Source organism: Rhinichthys klamathensis, unplaced genomic scaffold, assembly GCF_029890125.1.
Source record: "Rhinichthys klamathensis goyatoka isolate OS25496 unplaced genomic scaffold, OSU_Roscu_1.1 h1tg000103l_1, whole genome shotgun sequence".
Classification (NCBI taxonomy): domain Eukaryota; kingdom Metazoa; phylum Chordata; class Actinopteri; order Cypriniformes; family Leuciscidae; genus Rhinichthys; species Rhinichthys klamathensis.
This window is the reverse complement of record NW_026606642.1, coordinates 853,448-872,542: the sequence shown is the minus strand read 5'-3', so window position 1 is coordinate 872,542 and position 19,095 is coordinate 853,448. Positions and strand designations below refer to the sequence as shown.

General features: G+C 43.0%; 1 protein-coding gene across 1 annotated transcript in view; it reads left to right on the top strand.

The window, feature by feature from the left end:
• LOC130086893 (uncharacterized) overlaps positions 1-19,095 on the top strand; it is an 832,515-nt gene that overhangs the window by 507,121 nt on the left and 306,299 nt on the right. The window contains exon 4 of the mRNA XM_056253114.1: positions 17,227-17,529. Within this exon, the coding sequence (XP_056109089.1) occupies positions 17,227-17,529 (303 nt within the window). The remainder of the gene's footprint in view (positions 1-17,226; positions 17,530-19,095) is intronic.

Below are 19,095 nucleotides of genomic sequence, written 5' to 3'. Positions count from 1 at the left end.
CTAAACTATGCAGCCTAACATTGAATTATAGAAGTCTATAATGTGTTGTGTATGTTAAGCCAAAGAGATGTGTTTTTAGTCTAGATTTGAAATGACAGAGTGTGTCTGCTTCCCGGACAATGTTAGGAAGATTGTTCCAAAGTTTTGGTGCTAAATAGGAAAAGGATCTACCGCCTGCAGTTGATCTAGGTATTATCAACTGGCCAATGGACATGAAAGACTATAATTCATTAAGAGCTCGCTCAAGTACTGGGAAGCTAAACCATTTAGAGCTTTGTAAGTAATCAGCAATATTTTAAAATTTATACGATGTTTAATAGGGAGCCAACGCAGTGTTGATAGAACCGGGCTAATATGATCATACTTCCTGGTTCTGGTAAGAACTCTAGCGACTGCGTTTTGGACTAGCTGTAGTTTATTAAACGTGCAGGGCAACCATCCAGAGCATTACAATTATCTAGCCTTGATGTCATGAACGCATTAACTAATTGTTCTGCATTTTTAATTGAGATCATATGACGTAATTTAGATATGTTTTTAAAGGTGCTCTAAGCGATGTCACGCGTTTTTTAGGCCAAAACATTTTTTGTCACATACAGCAAACATCTCCTCACTATCCACTGGCTGCCTGTCCCCTGAACACACTGTAAAGAAACGCGATCTCTGTAGACAGCCCAGGCTCCACAAACAGCAACAAAAGCAAACTGCGGCGACCCGCTCCCCGAAACATAACAAACTGTTCCAGCCAATGACCGACAAGAAGGGTTTGGGGGCGGGGTTTGGGGGGTTAGTGTGCGGATGAGGAGGAGGGAGGGTCTAGCTAGCCTCCGTTTTGTTTGACAATAGTTCGAACGTCAACAAGAAGTGATGTCACCCAGGATCGCTTAGAGAACCTTTAAGATAAAAAAAATGCGGTTTTACAGATACTAGACATGTGACTTTCAAATGAAAGATTGGCATCAAAGAGCACACCCAGGTTCCTAACCAAAAACGAACTTGACAGAGCAGCCATCTAGGTTATTACGTAATTATGTTTTGTCCAAATTTTTTCAGAATTAAGTACAGTAGCAGGAAATTACTAGTGATCTATCCATTCATCCATCCATCTTCCGCTTATCCGGGGCCGGGTCGCGGGGGCAGCAGTCTAAGCAGAGATGCCCAGACTTCCCTCTCCCTAGACACTTCCTCCAGCTCTTCCGAGGGGACACCGAGGCGTTCCCAGGCCAGCCGGGAGACATAGTCTCTCCAGTGTGTCCTAGGTATTCCCCGGGGTCTCCTCCCAGTGGGACGTGCCCGGAACAGGCATCCAGGAGGCATCCGGAACAGATGCCCGAGCCACCTCAGCTGACCCCTGTCGATGTGGAGGAGCAGCGGCTCTACTCTTAGCTCCTCCCGAGTGACCGAGCTTCTCACCCTATCTCTTAGGGATCGCCCAGCCACCCTGCGGAGAAAGCTCATTTCGGCCGCCTATATCCGGGATCTTGTCCTTTCGGTCATGACCCAAAGCTCATGACCATAGGTGAGAGTAGGAACGTAGATTGACCGGTAAATCGAGAGCTTTGCCTTATGGCTCAGCTCCTTCACCACAACAGACCGGTACATCGACCGCATTACTGCAGAAGCTGCACCGATCCATCTGTCAATCTCCCGTTCCATCCTTCCCTCACTCGTGAACAAAACCCCAAGATACTTAAACTCCTCCACTCGAGGAAGGATCTCTCCACCAACCTGAAGTGAGCAACCCACCCTTTTCCGACTGAGGACCATGGCCTCGGATTTGGAGGTGCTGATTCTCATCCCAGCCGCTTCACACTCGGCTGCAAACCATCCCAGTGCATGCTGAAGGTCCTGGTGTGAAGGGGCCAACACGACAACATCATCTGCAAAAAGCAGAGACGAAATCGTCCCCAAACCTGACACCCTCCGGCCCCTGGCTGCGCCTAGAAATTCTGTCCATAAAAACTATGAACAGAACCGGCGACAAAGGGCAGCCCTGCCGGAGTCCAACATGCACCGGGAAGAAGTCTGACTTACTACCGGCAATGCGAACCAAGCTCCTGCTTCGGTCATACTGGGACCGGACAGCCTTTAGCAAAGGACCCCGGACCCCATACTCCCGGAGCACCCTCCACAGGCCGCGGCGAGGGACACAGTCGAATGCCTTTTCCAAATCCACAAAGCACACGTGGACTGGTTGGGCAAACTCCCATGAACCCTCCAGCACCCTGTAGAGCAGGGGTGGGGAACGTTGATCCTGGAGGGCCATTGTCCTGCAGAGTTTAGCTCCAACCCTAATTAAACACACCTGAAGCTAATCAAGGTCTTCAGGATTGCTAAAGTTACAGGCAGGTGAGTGTTTTTTTCAGGGTTGGAGCTAAACTCTGCAAGACAATGGCCCTCCAGGATCAACGTTCCCCACCCCTGCTGTAGAGAGTATAGAGCTGGTCCAGTGTTCCACGGCCCGGACGAAAACCGCACTGTTCCTCCTGAATCCGAGGTTCCACTGTTGGCCGTATTCTCCTCTCCAGTACCCTGGCAAAGACTTTCCCAGGGAGGCTGAGAAGTGTGATCCCCCTGTAGTTAGAACACACCCTCCGGTCCCCCTTCTTAAAAAGAGGGTCCACCACCCCGGTCTGCCATCCCAGAGGCACTGTCCCCGACCGCCACGCGATGCTGCAGAGGCGTGTCAGGCAAGACAGCCCCACAACATCCAGAGACTTGAGGTACTCAGGGCGGATCTCATCCACCCCCGGTGCCTTGCCACCGCGGAGTTTCTTGAATACCTCGGTGACCTCAGCTAGGGTGATGGACGAGTCCACCTCTGAGCCCTCAGCCTCTGCTTCCTCAATAGAAGACATGACGGCGGGATTGAGGAGATCCTCGAAGTATTCCTTCCACCATCCGACGACATCCCCAGTTGAGGTCAACAGCCGCCCACCTCCACTGTAAACAGCGTTGGAAGGGCATTTTTTCCCTCTCCTGAGGCGCCGGACAGTTTGCCAGAATCTCTTCGAGGCCAGCCGATAGTCCTTCTCCATGGCCTCACCAAACTCCTCCCAGGCCCGAGTTTTTGCCTCCGCAACCACCCGGGCTGCAGTCCGCTTGGCCTGCCGGTACCTGTCAGCTGCCTCAGGAGTCCCACAAGCCAACCAGGCCCAATAGGACTCCTTCTTCAGCTTGACGGCATCCTTTACTTTCGGTGTCCACCACCGGGTTCGGGGATTGCCGCCTCGACAGGCACCGGACGTTCCTCCCAATCACGCCCCTCCAGGTGTCACTGTTGTTGCCCACGTGAGCGTTGAAGTCCCCCTGTAGAACGACGGAGTCCCCAGTCGGAGCACTTTCCAGCACTCCTCCCAGAGACCCCAAGAAGGCGGGGTACTCTGCACTGCCGTTTGGCCCGTCACGACAGTGAGAGACCGATCCCCGACCCGTAGGCGCAGGGAAGCGACCCTCTCGTTCACCGGGGTAAACTCCAACACATGGCGGCTGAGCTGGGGGGCTATAAGCAAACTCACACCAGCCCGTCGCCTCTCACCATGGGCAACTCCAGAGTGGTAAAGAGTCCATCCTCTTTCAAGGATTGTGGTTCCAGAGCCCAATCCATGCGAAGAGGTGAACCCAACTATCTCTAGTCAGAACCTCTCAACCTCACGCACTATCTCAGGCTCCTTCCCCGCCAGCAAGGTGATGTTCCACGTCCCTAAGGCTAGTTTCCGTGTCCAGGGATCGGGTCGTTGAGGTCCCCGCCTTCGACTGCCGCCCGATCCTCTCTGCACCGGCCCCTTACGGCTCTTCCTGCAGGTGGTGAGCCCAACGGGAAGGCGGTCCCATGTCACTCCTTCGGGCTGAAGCCGGCCGGACCCCATGGGGAGAGGCCCGGCCACCAGGCGCTCGCATACGAGCCCCAACCCCGGGCCTGGCTCCAGGGTGAGGCCCCGGCTGCGCCATACCGGGTGACGTCACGGACTTTGAATTTTTGTCCATCATAAGGGATTTTGAACCACTCTTAGTCTGACCCGTCGCCTAGGACCTGTTTGCCTTGGGAGACCCTACCAGGGGCATAGCCCCAGACAACATAGCTCCTAGGGTCATTCGGGTACTCAAACACCTCCACCACGTTAAGGTGGCAGTTCAAGGAGTGATCCAGTTTTTTATATAAGCTATGCATTCCGTTAATTGTGTGAATTGGTAAGTTTCGTCAGGGCGTGAAGAAATATAGAGCTGAGTATCGTCAGCATAACAATGAAAACTAATGCCATGCTTCCTAATGTATAACGGAGGGTGCCAGAAAGTCTGGGCTACCCCTCGAGAAAGCAAAAGGCTATCCTGAGAATTAACATTTGAACCCTCCCTTGCATAATTATGTAACCACAACATCCGAGACGCAGCACACAGTGCAACTCACACTTAACACCCCACTTTGACCATATCCCCCTTCTCACCCTTCTCCTCACCTGAAACTCACTGAAAACCTTTGATATGTTAAGTGTGTACAAAAAAGTAACTATACATGTTTGGTATCATTTAAAGTGTCTCAGTGTGCCTGGTAAAATGGTTTCATTCTCCTAACCACAATGAAAAGCTAAAAGAAGTTACAAAATATGAGAATAGTGATGTGTCCCTTAAAGGTGTTCCCTCCCTCAGACCCTCCATTCTGATCTCACAGTTGTGAGCCCCTCACTGGGTGACCAAATCTAATGATAATGACAGACACCACCATTTGGTAAGCAAATTGAATTATCTGGGTTTATAAGGAAAATTAGCAAAAAAGTTAGGGGAGTCTGCAGGTTGACTACCCACACAACCGCTGTGTGTAATTTTTTTGTGCCAGGTAAAGATTTCTACAAATTCCTTGATTTCTGAATTGTTGTGATATGATTAACGGATGATTTTATTTTCAATTTTTTCTTTTATTTTGAATTATTGCTTCATTACCTGGTCAATAAATTGTAAACATTTGATTTTATTCTGACTGACTCTGAGATTGTTTTTCCAAGTAGATTATCAGATTCGTATATTCCCGCAATTCTGCTTCAGATTGGTGACGACTAATAGACCAATTTTCAGTTGGTAAACATGGTGACGTTTTTCTGTGGGCGGAGCTTAGGTGGTGGCAGAACGATCCCTCTGGCCGCTTCACTAACGTAAAGTCTGCAAGTTTTGTTAGCTTGTTTTTAACAATGACTGGAGAAAATCTGATTTTATCTTAATGTGCAAGGTCGCTCACTGCCCAGGACCGCGATTGTTATTTGCAAAAGTTAATTTTAACGGACGGAACCGGCCGACCCTTACACTCATTGATTGAGGATCTGACAGGATTAACGTTAAAGCTACCTCCGGTTGAGTGGCCTGACTTAGTGACTTCTACACCTACCTGATAGAGAAACAGAGGGCATATAAATCTTTAGATGCCTATAACTGTGTGCTGAATGGTCAAGTACAAGACTTGTGTGTACGATCCGCAGTTCTGCCGAGCCAGCGCGATGAAGACGACAACGTAAAGAGTGACATTACGGTGCAATTTTAATGAGGTGAATATTTTCTAGAAATAAAAAATTGCAGATAAAGCATATTCATTTTTCATTGATTCTTGCACCCAACAACACAACAAGATGACATTTAATAATAAGAAGAATAATTTAAGATCCTTATTTTGTAGCTGAATCTGTGCTGGTTTGTATTTGCCGCCTCCAGTTTTCACGTTGTTCTGCCACCAGCTAGCGCCGTGACGTAACTGTGACGTCGGCTGGAAATTGGTCTATATTTTGACATTAATGTCAAGTGTACTTGGTTTTCAGAGACGAGTTATTTCCGTTTAGGGCAGCAAACGCACTGCTTGATCAACCTAAATTTGGGTGCGTCTGTTTTACCTTTGTCTCATTTTAATGTTACTTTGGATAAGTGTAACTTGATTTCTCATGGGCTTGGCCAATCCAAACTATTATAAGGAAGTATGGTTGATCGACTCAAACCTATAATAGGGCCAAAACCTCTACTGAAGTAAAACGATTGAATTAAGTTCAAGTGTATGCAATTCCATGAGGACTATCAAAATATCTTTTGGTCGAGTAAGGGTGAATCCGACCGCTTAAGATATTAGCCAATAACCTCTGTTTGATGAACAAAAACTGGCGAGAATGTGACGTGAGACTCATTTAAAGTAACGTAATGATTTGGTTTCAGCCAGGATTCTGCCAAACACAGCACACCTAGGTTATAGTCTGTAATCACATCATTAAGTGCTTTTGAAGTAAGGGATTGAATATTCAGCAACCCGAGCTTTATCATTTGTTAATTTGTATTATATCTGTTTTTTATTTGTTCAACAACAATAATATTTTTACCCTTAGATGGGTTAAGAAGTTTTTTGTATTTCCTAATTCGGGGAACAGATACAGTCTCTATATGATGATATCTAGGTGAAAGAGTCTCTGTGGTGAGCAGGACGGCCGAGGGACGTGAGAGAACGTCGCGAGGCCGGTGGTGCGATTGCTAATGAGCAGCACCTGTGAAGCACACCGGTCTTGCATCTCTCACGGAGGAGCGGAAGCATAAAGGGGGAGCGACGGAGTGGATGAGAGAGAGAGGAACAGGCCTGCTTTTGTTTGTGTTTTGTTTTATTTTATTTTTGTAGCCAGCAGTCGTCCGTGAGGGGCTGCTGGCAGGTAGTTATATTTTATTTTGGGTAGCCAGCAGTTCCGCGAGGGACTGCTGGCAGGTATTGTGTTTATTTCATTTAAAATAAAGTTTTATTTTGATTGTCCGCCGGTTCCCGCCTCCTTCTTCCCTGAACATTGCTACTGTCTCTATGTGATGAGATTTAACAGACCTCAGTGACGTGAGACAGCTAGCATACGGTCGGATTAGCCAGTTTGTCTGCTTCCTGACCTGAGCCCCAGATTGTCATGTTTGAGCACAGTCTACTAACTATATCATCACTCCTTCGATTCTGCTGTAGACTTTGGTTTTCTCCGGTCAATTTTTTACCGGGCCAATCAGCGAACAGAGGGAGTGGCTGAGAACGATGACGTTGACGTCGACTCGTGTGTTATTTCGAGTTGTAGTTCAGTAATGTTAGCGGAGAAAGATGCGAGCGAAGCCATTCGGTCCGTTGTGGCAACGCAGGCGAATATGAAGAAGGTAAAGCTTGAACAATCAAATTAGAGCAAGAACAATCTTTGCTTAGTTTTGTTGGTGGCCATGATGTTGTGGCCCTCCTCGCCACGGGGTTCAGGAAAAGACATGTGTCACGACCAATTCGTTAGCGATTGGTTATGGCAGATCCAGAGTGAATCTGGGCAGATCCAATAGTTTTAGACTTCAATAGAGTACCCGCCTACAAAGAAGTTAACACTTGTCAATGGAGCGGTGCCAGACTCTATGTACAAACGAAATGAAATGTACGAGAGTCTGGTGGGACCAGGCTAGAGCTGGCCCGCTTTGGACAAAGGTATTCAGCGGGACAAAAAACCCTGGCCGTTGGCCCAGATCAAGCCCTGGAAGTGACAGTGGAAACGCGACTGGCCCTGGCACGCACTAGCAGCCACTTATTAGCCCAACAGCCTTCAATTGCGGATCCCTGTCCGAGGGGATGCGATACACACCTTTGTTGGAGCTTTCCTTGGTCCTGAACATCTCTGTGAAGCCCCGACTTTGTGTCCTCCTCTGACGGTGCTCTCCGTGGTGCTGCGGGTGACTGTGCTGCGGGGGTGACTGTGCTGCGCGGGTGACAGTGCTGCGCGGGTGACAGTGCTGCGGAGGTGACTGTGCTGCGGGGCGAATGTGCTGCGCGGGTGACAGTGCTGCGCGGGTGACAGTGCTGCGGAGGTGACTGTGCTGCGGAGGTGACTGTGCTGCTGTGGGTGACTGTGCTGCGGGGGTGACTGTGCTGCGGGGGTGACTGTGCTGCTGCGGGTGACTGTGCTGCGGGGGTGACTGTGCTGCGGGGGTGACTGTGCTGCTGCGGGTGACTGTGCTGCGGGGGTGACTGTGCTGCGGGGGTGACTGTGCTGCGGGGGTGACTGTGCTGCGGCGGTGACTGTGCTGCGGGGGTGACTGTGCTGTGGGTGACAGTGCTGCGCGGGTGACTGTGCTGCGGGGGTGACTGTGCTGTGGGGGTGACTGTGCTGCAGGTGACAGTGCTGCGCGGGTGACTGTGCTGCGGCGGTGACTGTGCTGCGGGGGTGACTGTGCTGCGGGGGTGACTGTGCTGTGGGTGACAGTGCTGCGCGGGTGACTGTGCTGCGGGGGTGACTGTGCTGCGGGGGTGACTGTGCTGCGGCAGTGACTGTGCTGCGGGGGTGACTGTGCTGTGGGTGACAGTGCTGCGCGGGTGACTGTGCTGCGGGGGTGACTGTGCTGTGGGGGTGACTGTGCTGCAGGTGACAGTGCTGCGCGGGTGACTGTGCTGCGGGGGTGACTGTGCTGCGGGGGTGACTGTGCTGCGGGTGACAGTGCTGCGGGGGAGACTGTGCTGCTGCGGGGGTGACTGTGCTGCGGGTGACTGTGATGTGGGTGACAGTGCTGCGGGGGTGACTGTGCTGCTGCGGGTGACAGTGCTACGGGGGTGACTGTGCTGCTGCGGGTGACAGTGCTGCGGGGGTGACTGTGCTGCGGGTGACAGTGCTGCGCGGGTGACAGTGCTGCGGGGGTGACTGTGCTGCTGCGGGTGACAGTGCTGCGCGGGTGACTGTGCTGCGGGTGACTGTGCTGCGGGGGTGACTGTGCTGCTGCGGGTGACAGTGCTGCGGGGTGACTGTGCTGCGGGTGACTGTGCTGCGCGGGTGACTGCTGCGCGGGTGACTGTGCTGCGGGGGTGACTGTGCTGCGCGGGTGACTGCTGCGCGGGTGACAGTGCTGCGGGGGTGACTGTGCTGGGGGGTGACTGTGCTGGGGGGGTGACTGTGCTGCGGGTGACAGTGCTGCGGGGGTGACTGTCCTGCGGGGGTGACTGTGCTGGCGGGGTGACTGTGCTGGGGGGGGGTGACTGTGCTGCGGGTGACTGTGCTGTGGGGGTGACTGTGCTGTGGGGGTGACTGTGCTGCTGCGGGTGACTGTGCTGCTGCGGGTGACTGTGCTGGTGCGGGTGACTGTGCTGTGGGGGTGACTGTGCTGCTGCGGGTGACTGCTGCTGCGGGTGACTGTGCTGTGGGGGTGACTGTGCTGTGGGGGTGACTGTGCTGCTGCGGGTGACTGTGCTGTGGGGGTGACTGTGCTGCTGCGGGTGACTGTGCTGTGGGGGTGACTGTGCTGCTGCGGGTGACTGTGCTGAGGGGGTGACTGTGCTGTGGGGGTGACTGTGCTGTAGGGGTGACTGTGCTGCGGGGGTGACTGTGCTGCTGCGGGTGACTGTGCTGTGGGGGTGACTGTGCTGCTGCGGGTGACTGTGCTGCGTTGTGAGGGATAATGTTTCCTTCTGGCCACCACAGTGTGCACAAGTTCTCTTTTGCTTGAATGCTGAAATTGGCAAAGCTTGAAAACGCATGGAAATGAGAAACCTTCGTGACCATGCAGCACTGGTTCAATCGGAGAAGTGACGTGACAGTTCATTCAACTGTCTAAAACGTCTTTTAAGCTGAACCCGCCCCTGCATCCGCCATGTTCAGCACTGAATAAATGACAGGATAACGCTGTAACAACATGCTAGGTAAATAGGACGATGTAATAAGACTAGTAATAAGATCATTAAATGTTTGCGGAAATACTGAATACAAAAAAATATCGATTCATGGTTTTTAAGAATCAATATTGAATCACCTACATTTTCTTGCCCAGCCCTAGTGGAAATCAGCCTTTATGTTCATTTTTATTATTTTAATTAATAGTAAAGGAAATATTAGGATTGGAACAGGATGGTTGTAAGAGTGGCACAAAAAGCACATTAAAATTCTGGTTATGTCTGCAAGAAATGTATATTCATTCCACCATTTTCCAATCCACTGCATCAACACAAGTGACAAACTTTGTTCTAAATTTGTGTGGTTTTATCAGACTATCAGGGTTAAAATAGTGATGTATTAAGGAAAAGTCTCTGAATAAAGTAACAATTTAAATGATAGGTGTTTTTTTGTTTTTTTTTTGCAATCCTATTTTTATTGATTTATATTAACGTCTATTTACTTAAGCCAAAGTGACCTGATAATAAGAATAATATTCAGATCTTTCCAATGCAACCCAGACAGCTAAATCCCTTACAATATTCAGAAAAATATCTATTGCCCGTCTTTTCCATGAACGCTTGACAGAATCCTATATCTTTGTAAAAACTCTGCTTTTATATTTTTACACTTTTTTTCACTATTCCTGTTTTAGCTTGTACTTTTCTAGACAATGTTTGAAACTTTGTATTGTTAGCAATTTTAATGTTATTTCCTCTTTATGATGAATCTCTTTGTTTTCCTTATTATTATTATTTCACATTGGGTAAAAGAACCAGTAAATGAATAAATGTAAATGTAGATTAGGATTCACTGAACTCAGGAGTTATGGCATGTGTAACTCGCTTGATTTTATAAACCCATTCTCTTCTAGATGCCTAATCCAGAAAATCTCTTTACAGTCTTGACATGTTGGTTTTGGACCAGTGAAGATCTAAATAATTTCAGTTCAAGTCTTATTAATTATGTTTCTTCTCCAGTTGTGTCAGCTGCTCCAGTGAAGACAGTGTCAGTGATGGTGGGAGATTCAATGACTCTACACACTGGTGTTACTGAACCACAGAGATATGATGTGATTCAGTGGAGGTTTGGACATCAAAACTCTCCTATTGCTGAAGTCAATAGAAAGACTAGACAATCATTTACATCTAATACTGATGAGAGATTCAAAGACAGACTGCAGCTGGACTATTTGACTGGATCTCTGACCATCAGGAACATCAGAACTGAACACACTGGAGATTATGAATTTGACATCAGCACCAGCACGCACACCATACATTACAAGTCATTCACTGTGACTGTCCACGGTCAGTACATCAATGTAATTATAAGTATATTTAGATCAGCACTGTGTCAATAGTTTAGATCAGTGGTTCCCATCCTTTTCTAACTTACGGCCCACACAACCAATCACGAAGTTTCCGCGGCCCACAAGAAATTTAACGGACTGGACTATTTGTGTCACGTTGGTTAATGAGGACTTGGAAATGGAGATTAACACAGCGGCTAGCTGCTACATTGCTCAACACTGCAAAAGCACATTGTAAATATAAACATTTGACGCTCTCCAGAGAGTTAACACAAATACGCACTGGAGCGTTTGACCAATCTATTATCCTATTATTACAGCTTCAACTCATGGTACTCTTGCTGGCCCCGGGGACCAGGCCTGACCGAGCCTAGAGAGACTCTAATCAATCAGACAGTTTACACCTCAGACTCTCCTTAGAGTTGTTTAACATTTCCTGATGTTGTATGTTGGCCTGAAGAGAAGCAAGGCGCAAACTGAGATCAGGCTTGATGTGAAGCTTAATCCGATAAAATAATTTGAAAAGCTTAAAAGAAATACATTAAAGTAAAATACATTAAACCTAAAGTAAGTATAGAAAAGCTTTCAGAAACAGAGTGGTGGGTGCTTGTTTTCCGCTCCCGTGAAGACGAGCGCTAGGTAGTCACTATTTACTTCGTTTATAGGCTTTTTTTTTTTTTTTTTATGTCAGGCATTGCTGAAGATTCATCTGTAACACTTTACAATTAGGTACAATTTGTTAAAATTAGTTAATGTATTAACTAAAATGAACTAACCACGAGCAATACATTTATTACTGTATTTATTCATCTTTGTTAATATTAATTAATAAAAATACAATTGTTCATTGTTAGTTGTTAGTTCACAGTGCATTCACTAATATTAACAAATACGTTTGAATTTAGTAATTTATTAGTAAATGTTGAAATTAACATGAACTAAGATTAATAAATGCTGTGGAAGTATTGTTCATTCTTAGTTCATGTTAACTAAAGTAATTAACTAATAAAACCTTATTGTAAGGTGTTACTGATTTATTGTTACTTGTATGTGAAGAAACATCTGCATTTTTCCTTCTCCTTCACCTTGCTGATAACCTTTTATCATGTTTAAATCTGCTGTAGTCTACAGTAACTATGCAGCAAAAGTAGATAAACTGATGGTTTATTCTTAACACAACCAATCAGCGAGCTGACATCACATTTTGATATATTAATAAAATTAAATTTTTTATTAATTGTAAATGCAACCCACTGGGGTGTTTAGTATGTGAACTTATGTTCCCTTCTACTATCATTTCATCATATAAACACGTTTCTCTCTTCTTTTTCATTTTCTGTCCCAGGAAATGTCCTATTAGACTTAAATGTGCCTTTTTGACTAGTGAAGGTTCGTTGTAGTAATTAAACTTTAACTCTGATTTAATTGAGCTTTATTATTGTGAGATGTGTTAACTGACTTTCTGTAGGAGCTTGTGTTTATCTCTGTTCTTCATGTGTTTATCTGTGTTCTTCATGTGTTTATCTCTGTTCTTCATGTGTTTATCTGTGTTCTTCATGTGTTTATCTCTGTTCTTCATGTGTTTATCTGTGTTCTTCATGTGTTTATCTGTGTTCTTCATGTGTTTATCTCTGTTCTTCATGTGGTTATCTGTGTTCTTCATGTGTTTATCTCTGTTCTTCATGTGTTTATCTCTGTTCTTCATGTGTTTATCTCTGTTCTTCATGTGTTTATCTCTGTTCTTCATGTGTTTATCTGTGTTCTTCATGTGTTTATATCTGTTCTTCATGTGGTTATCTGTGTTCTTCATGTGTTTATCTCTGTTCTTCATGTGTTTATCTCTGTTCTTCATGTGTTTATCTCTGTTCTTCATGTGTTTATCTTTGTTCTTCATGTGTTTATCTCTGTTCTTCATGTGTTTATCTCTGTTCTTCATGTGTTTATCTGTGTTCTTCATGTGTTTATATCTGTTCTTCATGTGTTTATCTGTGTTCTTCATGTGTTTATATCTGTTCTTCATGTGTTTATCTCTGTTCTTCATGTGTTTATCTCTGTTCTTCATGTGTTTATCTCTGTTCTTCATGTGTTTATCTCTGTTCTTCATGTGTTTATCTGTGTTCTTCATGTGTTTATCTCTGTTCTTCATGTGTTTATCTGTGTTCTTCATGTGTTTATCTCTGTTCTTCATGTGTTTATCTCTGTTCTTCATGTGTTTATCTCTGTTCTTCATGTGTTTATCTCTGTTCTTCATGTGTTTATCTCTGTTCTTCATGTGTTTATCTCTGTTCTTCATGTGGTTATCTGTGTTCTTCATGTGGTTATCTCTGTTCTTCATGTGTTTATCTGTGTTCTTCATGTGTTTATCTCTGTTCTTCATGTGTTTATCTGTGTTCTTCATGTGTTTATCTCTGTTCTTCATGTGTTTATCTCTGTTCTTCATGTGTTTATCTGTGTTCTTCATGTGTTTATCTGTGTTCTTCATGTGTTTATCTCTGTTCTTCATGTGTTTATCTGTGTTCTTCATGTGTTTATCTCTGTTCTTCATGTGTTTATCTCTGTTCTTCATGTGTTTATCTGTGTTCTTCATGTGTTTATCTCTGTTCTTCATGTGTTTATCTCTGTTCTTCATGTGTTTATCTCTGTTCTTCATGTGTTTATCTGTGTTCTTCATGTGTTTATCTGTGTTCTTCATGTGTTTATCTCTGTTCTTCATGTGTTTATCTGTGTTCTTCATGTGTTTATCTCTGTTCTTCATGTGTTTATCTCTGTTCTTCATGTGTTTATCTCTGTTCTTCATGTGTTTATCTGTGTTCTTCATGTGTTTATATCTGTTCTTCATGTGTTTATCTCTGTTCTTCATGTGTTTATCTCTGTTCTTCATGTGTTTATCTGTGTTCTTCATGTGTTTATCTCTGTTCTTCATGTGTTTATCTGTGTTCTTCATGTGTTTATCTCTGTTCTTCATGTGTTTATCTCTGTTCTTCATGTGGTTATCTGTGTTCTTCATGTGTTTATCTCTGTTCTTCATGTGTTTATATCTGTTCTTCATGTGTTTATCTCTGTTCTTCATGTGTTTATCTGTGTTCTTCATGTGGTTATCTGTGTTCTTCATGTGTTTATATCTGTTCTTCATGTGTTTATCTGTGTTCTTCATGTGTTTATCTCTGTTCTTCATGTGTTTATCTGTGTTCTTCATGTGTTTATCTGTGTTCTTCATGTGTTTATCTCTGTTCTTCATGTGTTTATCTGTGTTCTTCATGTGTTTATCTCTGTTCTTCATGTGTTTATCTGTGTTCTTCATGTGTTTATCTCTGTTCTTCATGTGTTTATCTGTGTTCTTCATGTGTTTATCTCTGTTCTTCATGTGTTTATCTCTTTTCTTCATGTGTTTATCTGTGTTCTTCATGTGTTTATCTGTGTTCTTCATGTGTTTATCTCTGTTCTTCGTGTGTTTATCTCTGTTCTTCATGTGTTTATCTCTGTTCTTCATGTGTTTATCTGTGTTCTTCATGTGTTTATATCTGTTCTTCATGTGTTTATCTGTGTTCTTCATGTGTTTATATCTGTTCTTCATGTGTTTATCTCTGTTCTTCATGTGTTTATCTGTGTTCTTCATGTGTTTATCTGTGTTCTTCATGTGTTTAACTCTGTTCTTCATGTGTTTATCTGTGTTCTTCATGTGTTTATCTCTGTTCTTCATGTGTTTATCTGTGTTCTTCATGTGTTTATATCTGTTCTTCATGTGTTTATCTCTGTTCTTCATGTGTTTATCTCTGTTCTTCATGTGTTTATCTGTGTTCTTCATGTGTTTATCTCTGTTCTTCATGTGTTTATCTCTGTTCTTCATGTGGTTATCTGTGTTCTTCATGTGTTTATCTCTGTTCTTCATGTGTTTATCTGTGTTCTTCATGTGTTTATATCTGTTCTTCATGTGTTTATCTCTGTTCTTCATGTGTTTATCTGTGTTCTTCATGTGTTTATATCTGTTCTTCATGTGTTTATCTGTGTTCTTCATGTGTTTATCTCTGTTCTTCATGTGTTTATCTGTGTTCTTCATGTGTTTATCTGTGTTCTTCATGTGTTTATCTCTGTTCTTCATGTGTTTATCTGTGTTCTTCATGTGTTTATCTCTGTTCTTCATGTGTTTATCTGTGTTCTTCATGTGTTTATCTGTGTTCTTCATGTGTTTATATCTGTTCTTCATGTGTTTATCTCTGTTCTTCATGTGTTTATCTCTGTTCTTCATGTGTTTATCTGTGTTCTTCATGTGTTTATCTGTGTTCTTCATGTGTTTATCTCTGTTCTTCATGTGTTTATATCTGTTCTTCATGTGTTTATCTCTTTTCTTCATGTGTTTATCTCTGTTCTTCATGTGTTCATCTCTGTTCTTCATGTGTTTATCTCTTTACTTCATGTGTTTTTCTGTGTTCTTCATGTGTTTATCTCTTTACTTCATGTGTTTTTCTGTGTTCTTCATGTGTTTATCTCTGTTCTTCATGTGTTTATATCTGTTCTTCATGTGTTTATCTCTTTTCTTCATGTGTTTATCTGTGTTATTCATGTGTTTATATCTGTTCTTCATGTGGTTATCTGTGTTCTTCATGTGTTTATCTCTGTTCTTCATGTGTTTATCTGTGTTCTTCATGTGTTTATCTGTGTTCTTCATGTGTTTATCTCTGTTCTTCATGTGTTTATATCTGTTCTTCATGTGGTTATCTGTGTTCTTCATGTGTTTATCTCTGTTCTTCATGTGTTTATCTGTGTTCTTCATGTGTTTATCTGTGTTCTTCATGTGTTTATATCTGTTCTTCATGTGTTTATCTCTGTTCTTCATGTGTTTATCTCTGTTCTTCATGTGTTTATCTGTTCTTCATGTGTTTATCTGTGTTCTTCATGTGTTTATATCTGTTCTTCATGTGTTTATCTCTGTTCTTCATGTGTTTATCTGTGTTCTTCATGTGGTTATCTGTGTTCTTCATGTGTTTATATCTGTTCTTCATGTGTTTATCTGTGTTCTTCATGTGTTTATCTCTGTTCTTCATGTGTTTATCTGTGTTCTTCATGTGTTTATCTGTGTTCTTCATGTGTTTATCTCTGTTCTTCATGTGTTTATCTGTGTTCTTCATGTGTTTATCTCTGTTCTTCATGTGTTTATCTGTGTTCTTCATGTGTTTATCTGTGTTCTTCATGTGTTTATCTGTGTTCTTCATGTGTTTATATCTTTTCTTCATGTGTTTATCTCTGTTCTTCATGTGTTTATCTGTGTTCTTCATGTGTTTATCTCTGTTCTTCATGTGTTTATCTGTGTTCTTCATGTGTTTATCTGTGTTCTTCATGTGGTTATCTGTGTTCTTCATGTGTTTATCTCTGTTCTTCATGTGTTTATCTGTGTTCTTCATGTGTTTATCTGTGTTCTTCATGTGTTTATCTCTGTTCTTCATGTGTTTATCTGTGTTCTTCATGTGGTTATCTGTGTTCTTCATGTGTTTATCTGTGTTCTTCATGTGTTTATCTGTGTTCTTCATGTGTTTATATCTGTTCTTCATGTGTTTATCTCTGTTCTTCATGTGTTTATCTGTGTTCTTCATGTGTTTATCTCTGTTCTTCATGTGTTTATCTGTGTTCTTCATGTGTTTATCTGTGTTCTTCATGTGTTTATATCTGTTCTTCATGTGTTTATCTGTGTTCTTCATGTGTTTATCTGTGTTCTTCATGTGTTTATCTGTGTTCTTCATGTGTTTATCTGTGTTCTTCATGTGTTTATCTCTGTTCTTCATGTGTTTATCTGTGTTCTTCATGTGGTTATCTCTGTTCTTCATGTGTTTATCTGTGTTCTTCATGTGTTTATCTGTGTTCTTCATGTGGTTATCTGTGTTCTTCATGTGTTTATCTCTGTTCTTCATGTGTTTATCTGTGTTCTTCATGTGTTTATCTCTGTTCTTCATGTGTTTATCTGTGTTCTTCATGTGTTTATCTGTGTTCTTCATGTGTTTATCTGTGTTCTTCATGTGTTTATCTGTGTTCTTCATGTGTTTATCTGTGTTCTTCATGTGGTTATCTGTGTTCTTCATGTGTTTATCTCTGTTCTTCATGTGTTTATCTCTGTTCTTCATGTGTTTATCTCTGTTCTTCATGTGGTTATCTGTGTTCTTCATGTGTTTATCTCTGTTCTTCATGTGGTTATCTGTGTTCTTCATGTGGTTATCTGTGTTCTTCATGTGGTTATCTGTGTTCTTCATGTGTTTGGTGTTACAGGTGAAGTGAATTCAACACTATCAGTGATGGAGGGAGAATCTGTCTCTCTAAACTCTAGTCTCACTGAAATACAGAAAGATGATTTAATGCAGTGGATGTTTGGAGACTCTCAAATAGCTGAAATCTATAAAGCAGACGATCGATTCTCCACATCTCATGGTCCTCATGACAGACTGAAGCTGGATCATCAGACTGGATCTCTGACCATCACAAACACCAGATTCACAGACTCTGGACTCTATGAACTGAAGATCAGCAGCAGCAGACGCACTATACACAGGAGAATCACTGTTACTGTCACTGGTGAGTAGATCGTTTCTGCCAATACGATGATGATCCCATTGAGTTAAGAGCTCTGAGAAAAACCCTGAAGTTAAATGAACACAAGTTAGCACTAATTTAAAGTGAATTTAAATAGTTAAAAATAAACTCTGTATCTTGAACTGTTTAAGATTGTTATAATTTATTAGTCGTTTGGAAGATTTTGCTTCAAATTACTACAAGATATTATTTGAATATTATTATTTGATAATATTTGAATATTATTATTTGAACTAACAATGTCTCATTTCATTCTTGAGACATTTTAGTTCTATTTAAATGATTGATAACATTGATAAAATTCATTACTCTAATGATCAAACCAAAATTGCAAGCATTTGTATGTTTTCTCTTATTTTTAATACAAGTATTTGTAATTTTTTCAGACTCCTAACTGAGAAAATAAAATGTCAGAGCTCATGATATGTGCAGTAAATGCTTTAACACTGTTGGCATGTTTCTGAAGGTTTTTAAACTGTTTAATCTGAATTACTGTTTGTAATATTTTCATTGATATCAGTCGTGTGTTCACATCAAACTCCTGCTGTAAAACAGTGATCCAGAAGATGAACAGTGAAAAGGAGAATCATGATATCTGAAATTACATTAGAGTCTCATTTATGATTCACCTTTAACAGAATCAGATTCATATTTAAATAGATTAGACTGACAGATTCACTCACACTGATGACTCTCTCTTTATCATTACAGATACAGGTCTGTCTACAGCTGCTAAAGCAGCGATCGTTGTTGTTGTTGCTGTTCTACTGGTGTTTGCAGCTGCAACTGTGATTTACCAGCGCCACAAGATCTCTGATCTGAAAGCATGTGAGTATTACAGCTGATAAAGCAAGAGAAATACTGAGCTTTATTGTGCTACAGTAGAGATTAAGTGTAAAATGTTTGTTCATAATCATGTTTAAAACGTTTTACATTTATATGTGTGTGTTGTGTTGTAGTTTTCACATAAAAGCAGGGTTAGAAAGAAACATAATCAATACACAGATATTAAAGCGCACTGATTGTGGTTTTGTTTTAGAATGAAGGGCTCTGAATGCATTTTTTACAACTTTAAACGTCTATTTTATTGTCGTGTGGCAATGAAATGAATTGTATAGACCTTATTGGCAAACACCGGAAGTAGCTGACCGCGGCCATATTGTTGACATGATATCTGTCCTGCTGCCCCTAGCCGCGCGCAGATTTGAGTTGAGGGGAGCAGTAGCCTGGCTTCATCTCGTCGGTATCAAGAGAAGATAATGCTATTATTTGATGTGGGTCCACACCAATCAAGCTTAAGTAAAGATCCGTCCTTATTGCCAGCCGTGACTTATCCGGATATTTAAACAGCCGCGGATCAGTTACGCACTGCAAACGCAGCATATAAAGTATTGCGCGTCCTGCTTCTGTACTGTATACGCACCGCACACGCATTGCACACGGATTATGTGTGAAACCTGTGGAAAAATTATGGGAACAGACTTTTCTGTGGGAAGTTGGCTGAAAGTTTAGCCTATTTATCCTAGCTAGCCTCTCCTGCGCTGGCTC